At 44.3% G+C, this 16108-nt stretch overlaps 2 protein-coding genes across 2 annotated transcripts in view; one reads left to right on the forward strand and one right to left on the reverse strand.

Moving 5' to 3' along the window:
• The window catches only part of LOC120958800 (ras-interacting protein RIP3), a 230308-nt gene that overhangs the window by 139730 nt on the left and 74470 nt on the right, over positions 1 to 16108 (forward strand). The window lies entirely within an intron of this gene.
• Positions 1 to 16108, reverse strand: part of LOC120959313 (E3 ubiquitin-protein ligase Ubr3) — a 51990-nt gene that overhangs the window by 27683 nt on the left and 8199 nt on the right. The window contains exon 2 of the mRNA XM_040382615.2: positions 8751 to 10539. Coding sequence (XP_040238549.2) covers positions 8751 to 9108 — 358 coding nt within the window. The 5' untranslated portion in view covers positions 9109 to 10539. The remainder of the gene's footprint in view (positions 1 to 8750; positions 10540 to 16108) is intronic.

Raw genomic sequence — 16108 nt, forward strand, 5'->3', positions numbered from 1 at the left:
AATTTTCTCTGGTTCTTTCCCCGCCCCGGAGGTCCAACGGGTGACAAAAGCTAACAATCAATCGGTTGGCGAAGAATCAGACTAGCGCGCAACGGTTGCAATATGGTTTAAATGAGGCAGAACGATAAATTCCTGTTTTAGCCAAATAGTTCTACTTAAATTGTTACGTTTATTTATTTTTTTTTTGTATAAGAACATCCGCAGCAGGCACTGCAATTTCTGTTTTTGCCCATCATGCCACATGCACGCTGCCCACTGTTGCACCACCAACAAGCCAGGCACGAGTGCTAGGAAAAGGCAAGTGAATGAAAAGGAGGGATGGCACCATGGCAGCATTCGCGACGTAGGCATTATTGCAAAAAATAAAAAAATAACGAAAAATTAAAGTTCATTCCAAAACATGCCGCAAGCGAGGTAATTCATCGCTTCATTCATTCTGCCCATTCTTCTGCCCGTAAAACACACGCACACACGCGAGCGAGCAAGAGAGAGACAGAGAGAGAAAGCAAACACGCGCGTACAGCAAACGCAGCACCCGAGAGACACCGTGGGCACGCACACCAGTGACACAATGGTGCCACTATGGGACTTTTGGTGGACAAAATGTTGGTTTAAAATATTTGTTTTCTTTTTATTAAATTACAATATTATTTTATTTTCATTTTTGTTGTTTTACTTAAATGAAGAGGAAACATGACAGGCAGCTTCAGTATGATTTTATTTTCTGCCTCATGCAGATCGGAGTATGCAACTATAATGTTCATATTTTTCAATGATTTTTTTTATTCATACTTTGTGTAAATTCGTATGACATTAATCTAAATATTTAGTGAAGAAACTGAAGGCTATAATGCAATTTCAATGTGTAAATAGAATACTGCAATAACTACCATATGAACAAAAACACATTGAAGGAAATCAAAATAATTCCTTCTCTCATTAAATGGCTCATGAAATGAAGCCCATCCTCTTACTCAGTACTTCGGTTTTAGGTTACAGTCGTTGCCGCTAAATTTTGACTCTAACTCACCTATTTTTGTCTCGAAGGCACCCATTTTTGACAACGTGTCGCGATTTTTGCCTCGAAGGTATCAATTCTTGACAGCGCGCATCAATTTTTGCCTCGAAGGCATCAATTTTTGACTGTGCAATCGCATTTTTTTTTTACAAAATTTTAAGTAATTTCCGAAACTGTGTTTTGAAATGATTGAAATTAAGTTAAGTAGTGATTGCTAGAATTTAAAATAAAACAGTTGTTTTGACAATTTTGGAAGTTTTAATGGAGTGAAAAAATTGGCATGTATTGTCAGCTGTAAACAAAAGCTTTAGAATTTCTAAATTTATTCATTTTTTTCTCAAGAAACAATCAATATGCACAGTTTTTGTATTTTTTTATGAGATGTAAGATAACAAGGGCCGGTTTTGGGGTGTACAGTCATCAACTCGAACGTGCCCCCATACTGACTATCCTGCTATGGTAACAATAAGTTACTGAAAACCAAGCTCACTTCACCAGTTAGTACAAAGGCAGGCCTTGACCGATAACGGTTGTTGTGCCAAAGAAGAAGAAGAAGAAGAAAAAGAAGAAGAAGATAACAAACGTTAAAAATCTGCTTAAACGCCTAGTAAAATTGTCACGATTCCTACGGGAGTCAAAAATTGATGACTTACAGACAAGCATAGGTGCGTTAGAGTCAAAAATTGATGCGCACTGTCAAAAATTGATGGCTTAGAGGCAAAATTAGGTGGCAACGACTGTATCTAAAACTATCTAACCGTTCTAGTGTGCTAGCTGTGACAAATGATTTGTTGTGTTATGAACAAACCAGCTCCATTTATTTCATATTTACGTCTAAATAAACCGGTCGTCAAATAACATTATTCATCACTATAGCCTTTACGGTCTTTAAATCATGACATCTTAACTATAGGAAACCATTCGGCACGTGCAAAAAAAATAACAATAAGCCACGTGATCTAACAGGTGAGAGCCGAAAGCGACGTTGCGGTAAGCTGATGACATCAGAAACATTGTTGAACGTTGTGGCAAAATGTTTGCTTTAACGCCCTTTGCTAATGAATTCTTTTTCGCTAATGCGTTTTTTTTTCTTTTTTAATGGGCATCCAGTTTCTAACATTGGTGTCGTAAAACTAGCTTAATGGGAAACGTCAAATAAATCACATTGAAATTGTTTTGTAGAACTTTCTGTGCTGTCAAGCAGTAAAATCTATCATTAAAAAAAATCACACCACCATTTGTTGTTCCCTTACGCCATCGAACAGCGTCGCAATGGGAACCTGATCGCAGCCGATGCATGATCTAATCCGACCAAACCCAAAATCCGGTGACAGAACCCCGTGAACAAAAGCGGTTGCTGTCGCGGTACAACACTTAAGCCCCCTACTCCTCTTCTTCGTGGGACACTTGACCGCAAACTACTGCTTGTCAATAATACTTTATCCTCTCTCGTTTTGATTTTATTTTTTCTTCTCATTTGTTGATAGACATACAATCAGTTGCTGTAGCGCCCAGCAGCAGCATGTGTGTGTTGCGTTTTATTTTGCATACCAAACCAGCATCGTCACAGAGAGAAGGTTATTCATCGCGCCGTTTGCTGAACTAGATTAGTTCAAGCCTCGCTCTCTCTCTCTCTCTATATCTCTCTGTTTAAACATGCCAATCGAAAGATTTGCAATAAAAAAAATAAACGCATATGACTCGTCATGCGACACATTTGCCCGGCCAATCCCCATAGTGACGTCGCAAGGAATGCATGACCGTTCTCGATCGTTCACCCGATCGGCCCGATCGCACACGCGAGAATGCCTACGGATGGTGGATCTATTGCTACTGGAGGCTTGTTGTGCGCCACTCCCTTCATTCCCCTCCTCCCCCTGAGCAGGAAGCAAACGGAAACCAGAAGCCGTGCGGGTGTGCCTCGGTGCGGCCAGCGCGTAACATTGGTTGAAGCTCCTAACAGACCAGCACACACTGTAACACAGCGGCGAACGCTCTGCTGGGGAGGCGGGAAAGAGCTCGTTGGTAAAGAGTGATCGCACACACACGCGCAAACAGGCGCGTATGCCGCCCTTGGTCTGCGTACGGCAGCACACAGGCGAGCGGCGGCGATCGACCACATGATCGAGCGGAGACCGCAGAGTGGGGCAGAGCACCACAGTTCAACGGCATGCGTTTGGGCTCCGTCATTGTAAGCCTTCTTGCTAGCTGGCTGAGGGGGTACGAGCTGAGGGGGATGAGGAGAGAGGCCTGCTCATCTCAAGACCCGGCCGTGTGCACTCAACGGAGCGCGCGCACAGGTTCCGTGACGATTCCCTTTCATTTCTCTTTTACTTCTCTTTCTTTGCGCAATACCTACACACACAAACATACCGGTCTAACGCAAGACTGTGTGTGTGTTATTTTTCGGGTTCATTGACGCCTCAGAAGTTTTTTTTCTCTCTCCTCTGTTTCCCCAATTCCAACCACAATTCAATTTTTGCTTCCCTATTTTTCTTCGATTGATTTCTGTGAAGCTTTTCCCGGACGAAACAACCCATTTTTAGCTGTTAGCTGTTTTTTTTTTGTGTGTGTGTTAAACTTGTTTCTTCGTTCGTGTGTGTTTGTCACCTGCATTCTTCATTCGGCGGTGAATAACAGCTCACTAGGAGCAGTTGAACTCACACAGAGGCGATCACAAAATTGTATCATTGAAGGAGAACAACAACAACTCCCTCGTGTTGCTGGGATGCTGAATGGCAACGCCCCGGCACAAGACGAAAGGAATGGGAATGGGAACGAGAGAAAGAGGGAGACGGATCTTTCATTGCACCCCCCATTTTACAGACGTTCCAGAGTTCCCAGTGATCATCATTTACACGCGCGAGCTGGAAAGTTCAACGATCTTTCGAAGCAACAAGAGGCTCTACACAACAAAAAAAAGAAGGGAGTGAGGGGTGAGAGAAGAACACACAAGCTGTACGCAACACACACACACCCGTGAGGTTTCACCATACAAAGTCACGCCGAAAATGGTTGGTTGTGGGGGGGGTGTGGAAATACCCACCCGCGAGCTGCGATGACGAACAGAAGAGACGCGAATTGCTTTACGACGTCACTTTCATCCGCGATCGACGACCTTGACAATGACAGTGAACGAACTCTGGAACTGGGCGACGGACACACACACACACACGCGCGGTGTATGTACGCGCTCACACGCCCGCTCTCTGATGCCGATAAAGCGAGAGAAGCTGCGCGCTCCAGCCACAGTTGGCATATCACACTCGCCCGGAAGAGGGGTTCGTTGCTTGTTGCCACCACACAACAGTTGGTGGGGGGGGGGGGGGGGCAGGAGATACGGAAGAGATGCGGTGGTGTGTGTGTGTGTTCAGCTGATCCAAGCGAAACCACCCTGCTCTCCCGAGGAGAAAGCGAATGTACATTTTACACTCTGCAGTACGATTGGCGGAATTTCGCAATTCGAACCTAAACGAGAACCTAACTGGGCAATGCCCTACAGTAGGTATCATCCGTATTTCTCTAGCTGCAATTAGTGATGCTTGTACAGAGAAGTAAGGGGCATTATTAGGCACTCTCCAGCGAGGAGGTAAAACGATAGAGGTGTATAGCTTCAAAGAATTTTAGTCTGGATCTTCCCCCTATGACTCTTCAAAGACCCTGGAGCAGATCGGGGCAGGTTCTTGCTAACTGCAACTGTCGGTCTGGCAGCAGATGACGTATAAAACAAACTTCTAGTCAAATTCAGTAAGCAACTAAGCATAGATAACGCTAGCAATGTCAGACACCACCGGGTGTACACCTTACGAAATCTTGAGATTTACAATTTCTTTTGGTTCACTCACTATTGGAATTTCATTGGACACTTACAGTAGGTAATTCTGGGATGAAGAGAGCTACCAGCAACATGCAATATTGAAGTGAAGCACACGACACGAGAGAGATTTTACTAAACATTTATAGCAAACCGGTCTAAGTGCCATGGAGACATGATCCAGCATGTCTTGATATCGTTCTGATCTACACTTCCATTTAATTAGACATTTATAACAAGAAATTCTAGCTATCACATGACCGACATTTGACGTCACGTAGGGTTAAATTGCTGAGATTTTATTGAACATTTGTAGGAAGTGACTTTGAGAGTCAAGGCGACACTAGACATTGGTTATAGCATTAACCGACAGTTGGATTTGATTGGTCTTCTACAGGAAGTGGTTCTGTATACCAGGAGACATGTGCAATAGATCAGATTATATTGCACATTAATGCCAAGTGGGTTGTAACCCCTACCACCGATATCCCTTGGAAATCTATCATCAACGCTGATACTTTGGTTCGTAGCCTGGGCGATTCTATTCGCTGGGATTTTATTGCACATTTATTACAACTCCCTGGATAAGGTTGGAAAACATCCAGGCCACATTGGAGCCTTCGAGTCGTCAAACACTTTCAGTCTCGAATGCGGTATCGGAGTTCTATAAAAGCTATATTTCACTCTAAAAGTGGGTTTGCTTCTCGGAAGAATGTAGCAGCATTGCAATGAAGATATAAACATTTATAACAAGTTGCCTCGTTAAGCTTACAATTCTGCACTACTTGTACACCGAACAGGTCAGCATGGGGACCCGATGTGTGCTCTGGGGATCTCTGAAAGAAAGGCGATCCAAACTCATTGCCCTCTCGCCCTCCTATGGCCATCGATGGCCTTGAAGAAAACCTTACCCAACAGCAACGCATATTTTGGCGTTGAGCATTAGACAAAGGCGAGTAATACGATAGTTCCTCTCCGCTGCCTCTTCACAGCTCTTCGTGGCGGATATCTCAAGAACCGCTTAACCCTTTTTATTCTTAGTCATTATTCTCTCTCGCTCTCTTTCTGTATTCCCCACTGTCTTTTTCTCTCTCTCTCTCATTCTCAGAATTTTGTTTTGTTCTCAAAACTGATATGAACGATCAGCGTATCCGCACGAGCGCAAGCACCAGCACAACAGCATCCCTCCGCCGATCTTCCAGCAAGATGATGCAATCTAATAAAACAAAAATGGCGCTCTCAAACCACACGCACACCACGTGCTTTTGCTCTCCATCCCCATATCTCCCGGTTTATTATTGGCTATGTGGGAACTTTTATTTTCCCTTTTTTTAACCAAATCTGTTACGTTCTCATCATTTCGTTCTCGTTCGTTCGTTCTTTCGTGTTCATACTTTGCCGTAATTTCGCAGCTACACTCGAAGCGTCCATTTGCGCCCGATATTGCTGCATGAATCATCGGCGTGCACCATAAACTTCACCCGTTTTGCGGAGAGAGAGAGAGTATGTGTTGAAAAGACCATAAAATTCCTGTCCTTGCATCCAGACAAAAATTGCTACAGTCGGGAAGTTGCCGTTTTTTACAGCTTGCACCTCACACACCACCGACACGGACGCTGTATAAATGTGAGCGGCCATAAAATCAGTTTATTAGTCGCCACACTTTTGCACAAAACCACACACGATGCACTGGTGTATTTTTTACAATTTCGTCAATTTAAACCCTGAGGCGGTCGCACTCTTTTATGAGCTCTGCTAATAAGGACCTTGAACATTCAACAACCGCAGCCGCACTTCGTGCACACGCTTTACCTGTTTTCTCCGGCTATCTCGCCTGTTACGCAAATTAAAATCCTTTCCCACTGCTGCAACAGGAAGGCGCAAGCGACAAACCCAGGAGTACACAGATAAGCCCCCCCCCCTCCCCTCCTCTAAGAAGTTCAAATTCAAGGCCAACATTCGCCAAAGCCGTTGGTTGGTGCGCTGGCCGCAAACGATGTGCATTGCACCCTATTTTGATTTTCACGTCGCCATCGCCCCATGCCCATAGAATTGCAAATTTTTGGAATGCCGCAAAACCCCTGTACGCACGGGGTAAAAAAGGTGTCCGAGAGTTTGTCCCTCGGCATTGCATATTCAAATGTCCTGGGATCGGCGATTCGCCACCAACACCGGATGGATATTGGGCGTTGGGTGGGATTGGATTTGTAAATTCCGTTGGAGGCAAACATTATTCGGCGTTTGTCGGCGCCTTCCAGAGCACAAATCGGTTAGCAACGCGATCGATTGCTCGAATAATAAAGATGGTTTTAGGGATTTTGAAGCTTGCTGGTTCAAGCTGCAAAAAAAAAATCAAAACTCTAATTCACTGAGCATCTTGATTGCTAAAGCCTGTTAGAGTTCAAGATATCAACAAAAACCATTCATCAAGGGTTCATTTTCATTTCGTATTGAGATAACAGTTACGTTACTAAGGGAAGCATATTACGAGAAACATGTTACTAAAGGACGTCTGTGGTAGATTATTTGCAATGTGCCAAAGATCTCTGATATTAAAAGTTTGCTGGTTTTAGGCTCAACAAATAAGTTTTAATGCGCAACAATAATGGAAATAACTGGCAATGACTAACAAGGATGGTTTAGCCATGGCAGAATAGTAAATGTTATGATAATATTGGTGTTATTTACGTACGTTACAGAGTGAATTCTTATTGTTGATGCTCTCTAAGATCCATAAATTACTACAGATCGGTTCGTCCAGTGTCCTTAAACCTAAACCTTATACAAGTTTTTGGTAGCTCCTGCAAATCTCCATTGAAATCTCCATTCATTATGGAGTCCAAATTCAGAGCCAAAAGCTCACCTGTAGTATATCTAGTCACCTTGGGGTGATGCCTCATGGAAAGCTTGGAAATCGCTTGTAACATCACTATACAAATCCTTCTAAAATTCTTGCGCTATTTCTACGCTGTGCACGTGTACCTTCAGGTATGGTTTGTCGACTGGAGCTGGAACTGTATCGGTTCCAGATCCGTACCAAGTTTTGTTCCGAATCCGGAACAGGTCCAAGTACACAAATCGAGAGCATTGCAGGACCGGTATGAGTTCAGCATCTGTTCCAGGACCGATATGGTTTCATGATCAGTTCCTGGACAGGAATGGAATCGTAATCGGTTCCTGAGCCGGATAGCCCTCATGATCGATACCAGGGCCCGTGTGAACTCTGTATCAACTCCTCGACTGGTATGGGTTAAGTATTACTTCAAGAACTTGAAATTTCGTTGCGCTACCCTGGAACCTGGCCAAATTAACTAGTCCTTTCAAACTAGTGTTTGTGCTGACATCTGATTTCAGCTGATTTCAAAAACATTTTGCAGATTTGGCATAATGTCTAATCTAAGCCGCAACCATGACTAAATATGAGTTCGAACTGATACTTTCTCAATACAATGTGTCAAACAAGTGTCTGAGATTTTATGGTTCCGGTTGGTTAAGCGTTTTTTTTTTAATTTTTCAAAGCCTTTTACTAACAGAAGTTACTCTACTAAAATCCATGTGATCGGAATTGAACGCCCAATTTTAGCAAAATACACAGTTTTGGGTATTTCTTCCATAGCACGTACAGTTTTTCATCTTTTTTGTGCATACATGCACAGAGAGAAGGTAGAAGAATACACCGATAATGTTTTGTAACGTCTGACAATTAGCAAAGAATATTTCAGGTGTCCGCAATTGACTGGCATGTACAGTAGAAGCAGAATGGCAAAATAAATGTTGCGTCAACCGGTCGCAGGCCCCATCGAAGGACCTGGCGACCCCGAATCTCCGAAAGATCCTTTTCACTGCAGACCATTTGTGTCGCAATTTGGTTGCTTGTTTGTACAATTACTACACCAAAACAGACTTGTTTTTGCTTACCGATCGAGGCGAACTCGGCGGGCGTGCGGCCGCCGGCGACCAACCACCGGCACCATTCGATGTTTTCGCTGAGCGAGATCTGGCTCTCGGGCGACAGCAGCTCGTCCAGCAGCCGGTTCAGGCTGTCGGACGTCCCGTTCACCGCCAGCTCCCGGTGGATGTGGGCCGACGCCAGCTTCTTGCCCTTCTCCTTGAGCCGCGCCACCGACAGCGGCTTGCGGCCGGCGGACGGCGACGAACCGTCCGCGCTGCCGGCGGCGGCGGCGGCGGCGGCACCCTCCGCCGTGCCGCCACCACTTGCGCCTCCCTCCTGCTCCGTACCACCTTTACTGCTGTTGCTGCCGTCGTCGTCGGCCATCTTTACAGCTTTGTGTGGTTCCTGCGTTTGCACAGGGGCAGTACGGGAGCAATCGTTTCTCTCTTCTTGCCTGCCCCTCCTTAGCTTGGCTCTTAGGCCCACGGTGTGTTAAGAACGGCTGCTCGTTTCTCCTCCCCGCCGGACGGTTTCAGTTTAAATTTGTGTTGTGTTTGTGTTCAGCACGTGCTCGCGGGCTAGCGGCGGCCACGACGGGCAGGGCAGCGCAGAGAGCTGCCTTGCCACCGGTTGATCGTGTTGATCGCAGTCTATACCGTCGCCACCACTGGCCGACATTTGTTCCTTAGCGCCGTGTGGCGTCCGCGCGCTACTCTTCCCTGCCGGACGACCGCTCTAGCGCCAGCGGGGCGCGTTGGTGACCGGCGGCGACCACCATCGTTTTACAAACCACACACAAAACACACACGCCCACCGGCAAAAGCTTGATCTGGGGGGGGGGGGGGGAGGGGGGGAGAGTTGTTGTTGATTGTGTGCTCAATGTTTCTTTCACCGAAAATTCAGCATTCGTTTGCAGGTTGATAGACGGTTCTTGGCGGCTTGCTTTGATTGTAGACTTTCACACACACACACACACACACACACACACACACACACATACAGACACACACAAAGCACACAACAATGCACACCGCGGTGGTGATTTAGTTCTATTTACACAGCCTAGGACACCGGTAATTTAAATCAAAACAATTCTTCACTAACGCACCACTAACGCTTACAGGCCTAAAACATTTACACGGACTTGCTTTACGTTTTCACGTCCCACCTGGGCCCCACCGGGGCAGGTGTGGCCAAGGATGCGAAGCAATTAGCTGCACACTGAGTGCGGCACAGCACAGGTACAACTGACTCTCCTTTCTTGTTTTTCTCGCTTCCCAGCCGGTGGCCCGACGTTCACTGGACGCAATTTCTCCAGCCGCCTCCCGTTTTATACAGGCAAACCCAACTCTGACCCTTGCGCCCCCCACCGTCCTCCGTACTGCGGATGGCCACTTGTTTGACTATCCTGCTGTATCACACACTGCCACAGGTTCGCGCGCTTGCGCAAACCCTCCTCCTACGCGCCACACCGTTGGTGTTTTTACTTTCTGTTTGCTCACAGTGCACTCCTCAGAAACCGGGGACGAGGATATCATTCAGGTGTCGTGTCCCCGTCGTCGCCGTTGTCGAATAAAAAGCAATAAGAACGACGATTCGATGGGCGGCTCCTACCAAAACAAAGCGATCACTGAGCAGACACACCACGGTGTCTGGAATAACTTAATCGCCCTGCAAGCGTCTCACTGCTCTTCACTACTTCCCGGACGGAAAGGATGTCACACACACACACACACACACACACTTATCGTCCTTCACTTCTGTTTGTAAATCATCGCCAGCGAAATCGGTGGCAGCTGCGCTTGGAGCATTATCCTAAAAATGAGAGAAAGAGAGAAAACAAACCACAATCAGTACCGGTATCTAATAAAGAAGTAGTGGAGCATTTGATAGGGTCATAAATGCTGTGGCACGAAGAGAAGTAGCTAGAATAAATTGCAAAATGGTAAATTTGAGCCAAAGCATGGTGAGCCAGGACCAAATGCCATTCTCCAATATTCTAGTGCTGCTTCTAGTGAGAGAAAACTCGATGGTTTTATGTATTATTGGTACGAATTAAGACATTGCAATGCAATCTTCTCCCACAACTCCCAGGCATTACGGGGGATGCGGCATTGGAGCACAGGCAGATTTTTATTGTGAAGAATTGATGATGCTAGTAGCTGTTCTACCCTGTTCTTGGGGACTCAATATTTGTAGACTGCATTTTTATTCCAACAAATTAAGGTACTGAATGTAGTTTGCGCCCCCGGGATGCTGGTGTCAGTGAGGCATCAGTAACTTCTGTCGCGTTCTCCAGGGCAGTGAATTGGAAATTGTAGACTATAGTTTTGTTATGACGAATCTTTTAGAAGATGCTGATGGTTTGCTATTTGAAGACATTCTTCGGTTTGCCTTCTTCGAACACGTGTTTATGGCAGGGCGTTGGTGGAAGGAAAACAAATATTTTATTGTGAATAATCAATACTATCTTCAGCCATGTTCCAGGCCACTGCACTTGTTATTTTGTAGACTGTTTTTTTATTGTTACGAATCTTCTATCCGGTAATGTTTGACTGTCGATTGCCATTTCTACGACAGCACATCGGCAACTGTTTGTACGCGCGGCATTCGTTCCTTGTTCCATTAAACCAGTCAGTCAGTCAGCAAGCAGGATCTATTTACAGGGAATCTCCTTTGAAGGATTGCAGACCACATCTTCGGCATAGTATGCATTTGTCAGAGATTTTGAGGAAAGTTAGTTGTTATGTCCTTGTGATGTTTTAAAATACACGATTACGGTTGAACTTGAAGTTATCGTTTCGTTGTTTTCGCCAAAGTGTACATTTTTTAAGTCATCTCTTCAATACATTCAGACACTTTGGTGGATATCACATATTTGATAAGTTCTGATAGTTTGTCCAATAATTTTGAAGTCCTCTATGGAAGGATTCTACTGTTGTGTTACATTGTGGCGTTGAAGTCATCAGACCCAATTGCTCTTATGTCGATAAAGTTATCAGTCCAAGGTTGCCAGACTTGCAGCCGACAGACGATCCACAGATTTTTTTTGTAGATTCTTTGTTCCAAAAGCTAGCTAACCATTGAACCATTCAATTTCCTTTCTACGTCATAGTTTTGAACTTGTTGTTTCAATATCCTACTAAAGACTTCGCACTTTACTTTTGTCATCTAGTTTCTCCACATCCATCAGGTTTGTTGACAGAAAATGTTTTTTTAAAGAAAATAATCACTACAATGCGCAGACACTATAATACCGGTTTCAAAACGCACTCAGTCGAGTAAAAAGGCGAAAGAACTCAATTGGAGCCAAAGCCTCTCTGAACTACACCAACAACAATAACACAATCATGTAAAAGCTATCAGTAAGAAGCTTGACTAGTTTCAAAAACCCTTTGGAACACTACAAAAAAAGGGGGGGAGATATAAAACATCTCAGCAAACGCATCGAACAAACAGGATCCAATGCTACCGCCTTTGTTGCTGGTGTAACTTCTGCGAAGCGTACGTACACCGACTGTTCCTTGAAGGTTCCTAGCAGGAAGCCTCTCAATTAGAAGCAGCAGCAGCGCACTGCAAGGATAAGAGGATTTGCGTCCGTGCGCCATCATCATCATCATCCTCGGACCATTATCAACAACAACAGCAACAAACACAGATACCTAATCGGACAGCACAGTGCTGCCACAGCATCATATTCCAGGTAAGCTGCAACAAAGAGCCCTCCAGGCAGGACGACGACAATCCACTTGTTGTGCGATAAAACCTGGCACGCAGTGGATGAAATTGATTGGATTGCTTTTGTGTTCGTTGTACAGCTTTTTGTTGTTGTTGTTGTTGTCGTTTTGTTTCGTTCCCCCTTGTCCCCCTGGAACGCACAGGAGCAGCAGAAATTTAAAGTGCTAGTGGGCGAATCGAGCCAGGACGAACCTGGCCGAATGGGGACACGGACGCGAATCAATCCCATCATCAAGAAGAGTTGCATTTAACAGTATTGGTATGTTTATGCGTTTCGACTAGCACAAATCTAGCTAATGGACGTTGACAGTCCCCGCCGGCTAGGAGCATCCGAACACACACACTCTCTCTCTATCTAATTTGATCGGTAATTGATTAATGCGAAGCTCGAGAACACGAATGCAAGGCCAGCGGCGATAGCGTAATACCGAGGAAGGAGACACATCATTACGCTGGTTGACGAAACTTCTTTTCCAATTAAAATAAAATCCATCCAGCAACAACTATTTTACGGTAACATTCAATATGGTAGATGGAAGTTGTTTTTTTTTTGTGACCGATTGATTCCATCAGCCGGGAGTCGAGATTATTGGCTAACGTTATTTTTTCCATCCCTTTTTTTTTGCAAATACTTTCCACTTCTACTGGGGGAGAAAGTGGCAATAGTCCAGCGCCGCGCCAGTGGCCCGACAACTTTGCTAATTGGACGTGGAGAGTTGCATTCTGACTGGCTCATCCTCGTTTGAATTCCACAAAAAAAAAACTAAACAGAAATGCTAAACAAACTTCTCGTCGTAATAACAACTCTACGGCAAGGTGAACCGGCAGTCTAAGCTAGCGTCGCCCAGCGCACCGATAAGTCACCCCTAATGAGGCACACGATTTCAGCACGGATGAAAAGCCAGTGAAAAATTTGTGACACTAAAAAAAGACCAATGGAAAAGGACGGTACAGTCTATACCGCCTGCCTACTCCTCCTTGGCTTATATTAGTAGCGGTTTTGCACTGGAATTTGCTAGTGGCAAGGACCAATCCTTGCAGACCCGATGATGGACGTCCGTCCTTGTTGAAATGTGTCATCCTGGGAGCCAGGGAGGAAAACTTTTTAATTAATTCCTATCTAACGTGTCCTAGTGGCTGGACGTTTGGCTCGATTATTGGATGTGTGTGTGTGTGTAGTTTAGAGAAGTTCCAGTTTGCACCTCTACAACTAAACTCATATTGCAAGCAGGAACAAAAGATCTCCTTCTCTGAAAAGGCCCTATAAAGCGAAGCATCTCTCCAGCCTATCTAACACCATACTGGGAAAGACGACGACGCTGTGGAAACACCGTGTTCAATATATTAGGTTCAATTGTCAATCACGCTTCATTACGAGCTGCTGCTGCTGCTGTCATACACGCTCTATCGGGCGATGAAGTGTATTAGTGCGGCAGCGCAAGGTTGCTGCTACCGTTCTGCAATGCAACACCAGCGCCAGTGTGTGCCTAGAGCGAAAGAGAGACAGAGAGAGGCTGAAAGGTGTTGCCCGAAACGAGCATTTGTGGAACAGGGTTACTAGAACTACTTTTTAGTGTGCTGTTTATATGTTTATTTGTATTTGTTAAGTGATTGGCCATCATTGGCCTTATCACTGATCTTATCTACTATCTAAGTTGCCTAGGGTAGCAATAAATAACATAAAGCATCACGGTACAATGTAACATCAGCACAAAATAAACTTTTATAATAAATAACTGTTGTTGTTTCTTATTTACCGTTTTTAGGGCAATTGCAATTGTAAGTGGGATCCATGTTTTTTTTTAATGATATCCCGAAGATAGAAGCTGCAAAAGAGCACATGTTTCGAACTAGATTGAAATGTTTACACGACACGCTTAAAAGTTCTGTTTGAGGTTGCTGCTGTGATAGCGAGGTGATAATGCATGCACAACACCTCTTCAAAGCTTAACGCAACATACACACACATACATATAATACCAGGGATGAATGGTTGATAACTTGTATTCCAGTGCCGCTCCAACGTTACACCGAAGTTCGTTCTATAAAATAGCAAGCAATGTGCACAATTTTTTAAGTGTATTTACGTACTCAATGATGATAAGAACCAACAAGCCAACATGCCCACTGCAGCATCGCACCCAAATCGCGCGTTATCACAAACGAATTTTGAAAAATCCAAAATCAAACAAGGCGAGCTGCTAGGCTGACACTCCACAGATTGATCTGTGTGCTTGCTGCTAGTAGAGGAGCTCGTGGGTCGAGATGAGCTGTTGTTGTCGCTTGTTTCGTGTGGCACGGGTGTGGTAGTGTATTGGGTGTTGTACTAGCAGGCAGGCAGGTAAAATCGAACACCACCATGATCACAGCTATGCGATGTCAAACACAGTCGTATTCGCAACACCTACAATAAGTAGTTCAATCTGCCCCAACCCACCTTCAACTTCGGTTGTGCAAAATAGTTGGAAGATGATAAATTCAAACATCTCGTGCATCTTCTTCAGGTCCCGTAGCAGTATTCGTGCCCTTTAGGTCTGCTGAGAATTGATTCTTTCTAGTAAACGGTATTAGAAATGGGAAATTAGGATCAAATGCGGTTTGAACCCAAAATGGACATGTTGTTAGGTCGTGCAAGTTGACGACTGTATCCTTGGGGCCGTTCCTTTTAATCTAAAAACGTAATTAAAATCCCACTAATATTTCAATAACAAAACTAGGGACCCTATGGCTCTTGCTCGACATTTAAAATTTTACTTGCTGCAAAAATGGCTTTTGGCGGAGCATTTAGCTTTGCTCGTCCTACGAAAAACTCGCCATAAGGTGGTGTACAGTTTCTGTTCCCGAGTTGCGAGATTTTCGACTTACGCGGATTCATAGATACGCGAGTTTCTAAATTGGACAGCTCAGGTGCCCTACCAATAAAATGAAATACTAGCTGGTATCGCGAAAGAATTGGTTTAAAATTAACAGTCGTTAAAAATTAACTAGAGTCGTTAAAAATTGCTAGAATTTGGCATCGCGAACGCATTGAGTTCATTTGTTAATTTTAACGACTGGTCCTATGCCGTCGTTAAATAAACGACTGTCAAGAGCGTATGCGATACAAATTAACAGTCGTTTAATTATACTGCTCGAATTTTTTCCCCGTGTTTGCCTATATGCGATATCGAGCAGTCGTTAACTGTTTTGACGGTCGTTTATTTTAACAGGAATGAACAACAAATGAACTCGGTTAAACCAAAATGAACTTTAAACGACTGTTAAAAAGAGTTCATTTATTCGCGATGCCGGCTACTATTTGCCAATATATGACGAAGCTACCGAAAGTATCAACATTTTATGCACGAATAAAAAGTAATAAATAAATTATTAAGTATAAAAAAGTGCTACATTCAATCAATGTTTCACATAAATGTATTACCATTAACGTGATATTCGTCTCACGCTGATGATTCGGGAATGCTAAAAAACGCGTATCTCGGAAGAGTGTACTCGTGATGAGAGAGTCTACTGTACAACACAACGAAGAAATAGAAGAATCCCATACAATTTAGCAGGAAGTAAAATGTGTTCGTTGCGATGCTCAGTGCAAGGCCCTCACGTTACGGAGAAGCGTTACGCCATTCATTCCGCTGAAACGAAATAT

Source organism: Anopheles coluzzii, chromosome X, assembly GCF_943734685.1.
Source record: "Anopheles coluzzii chromosome X, AcolN3, whole genome shotgun sequence".
Lineage (NCBI taxonomy): Eukaryota > Metazoa > Arthropoda > Insecta > Diptera > Culicidae > Anopheles > Anopheles coluzzii.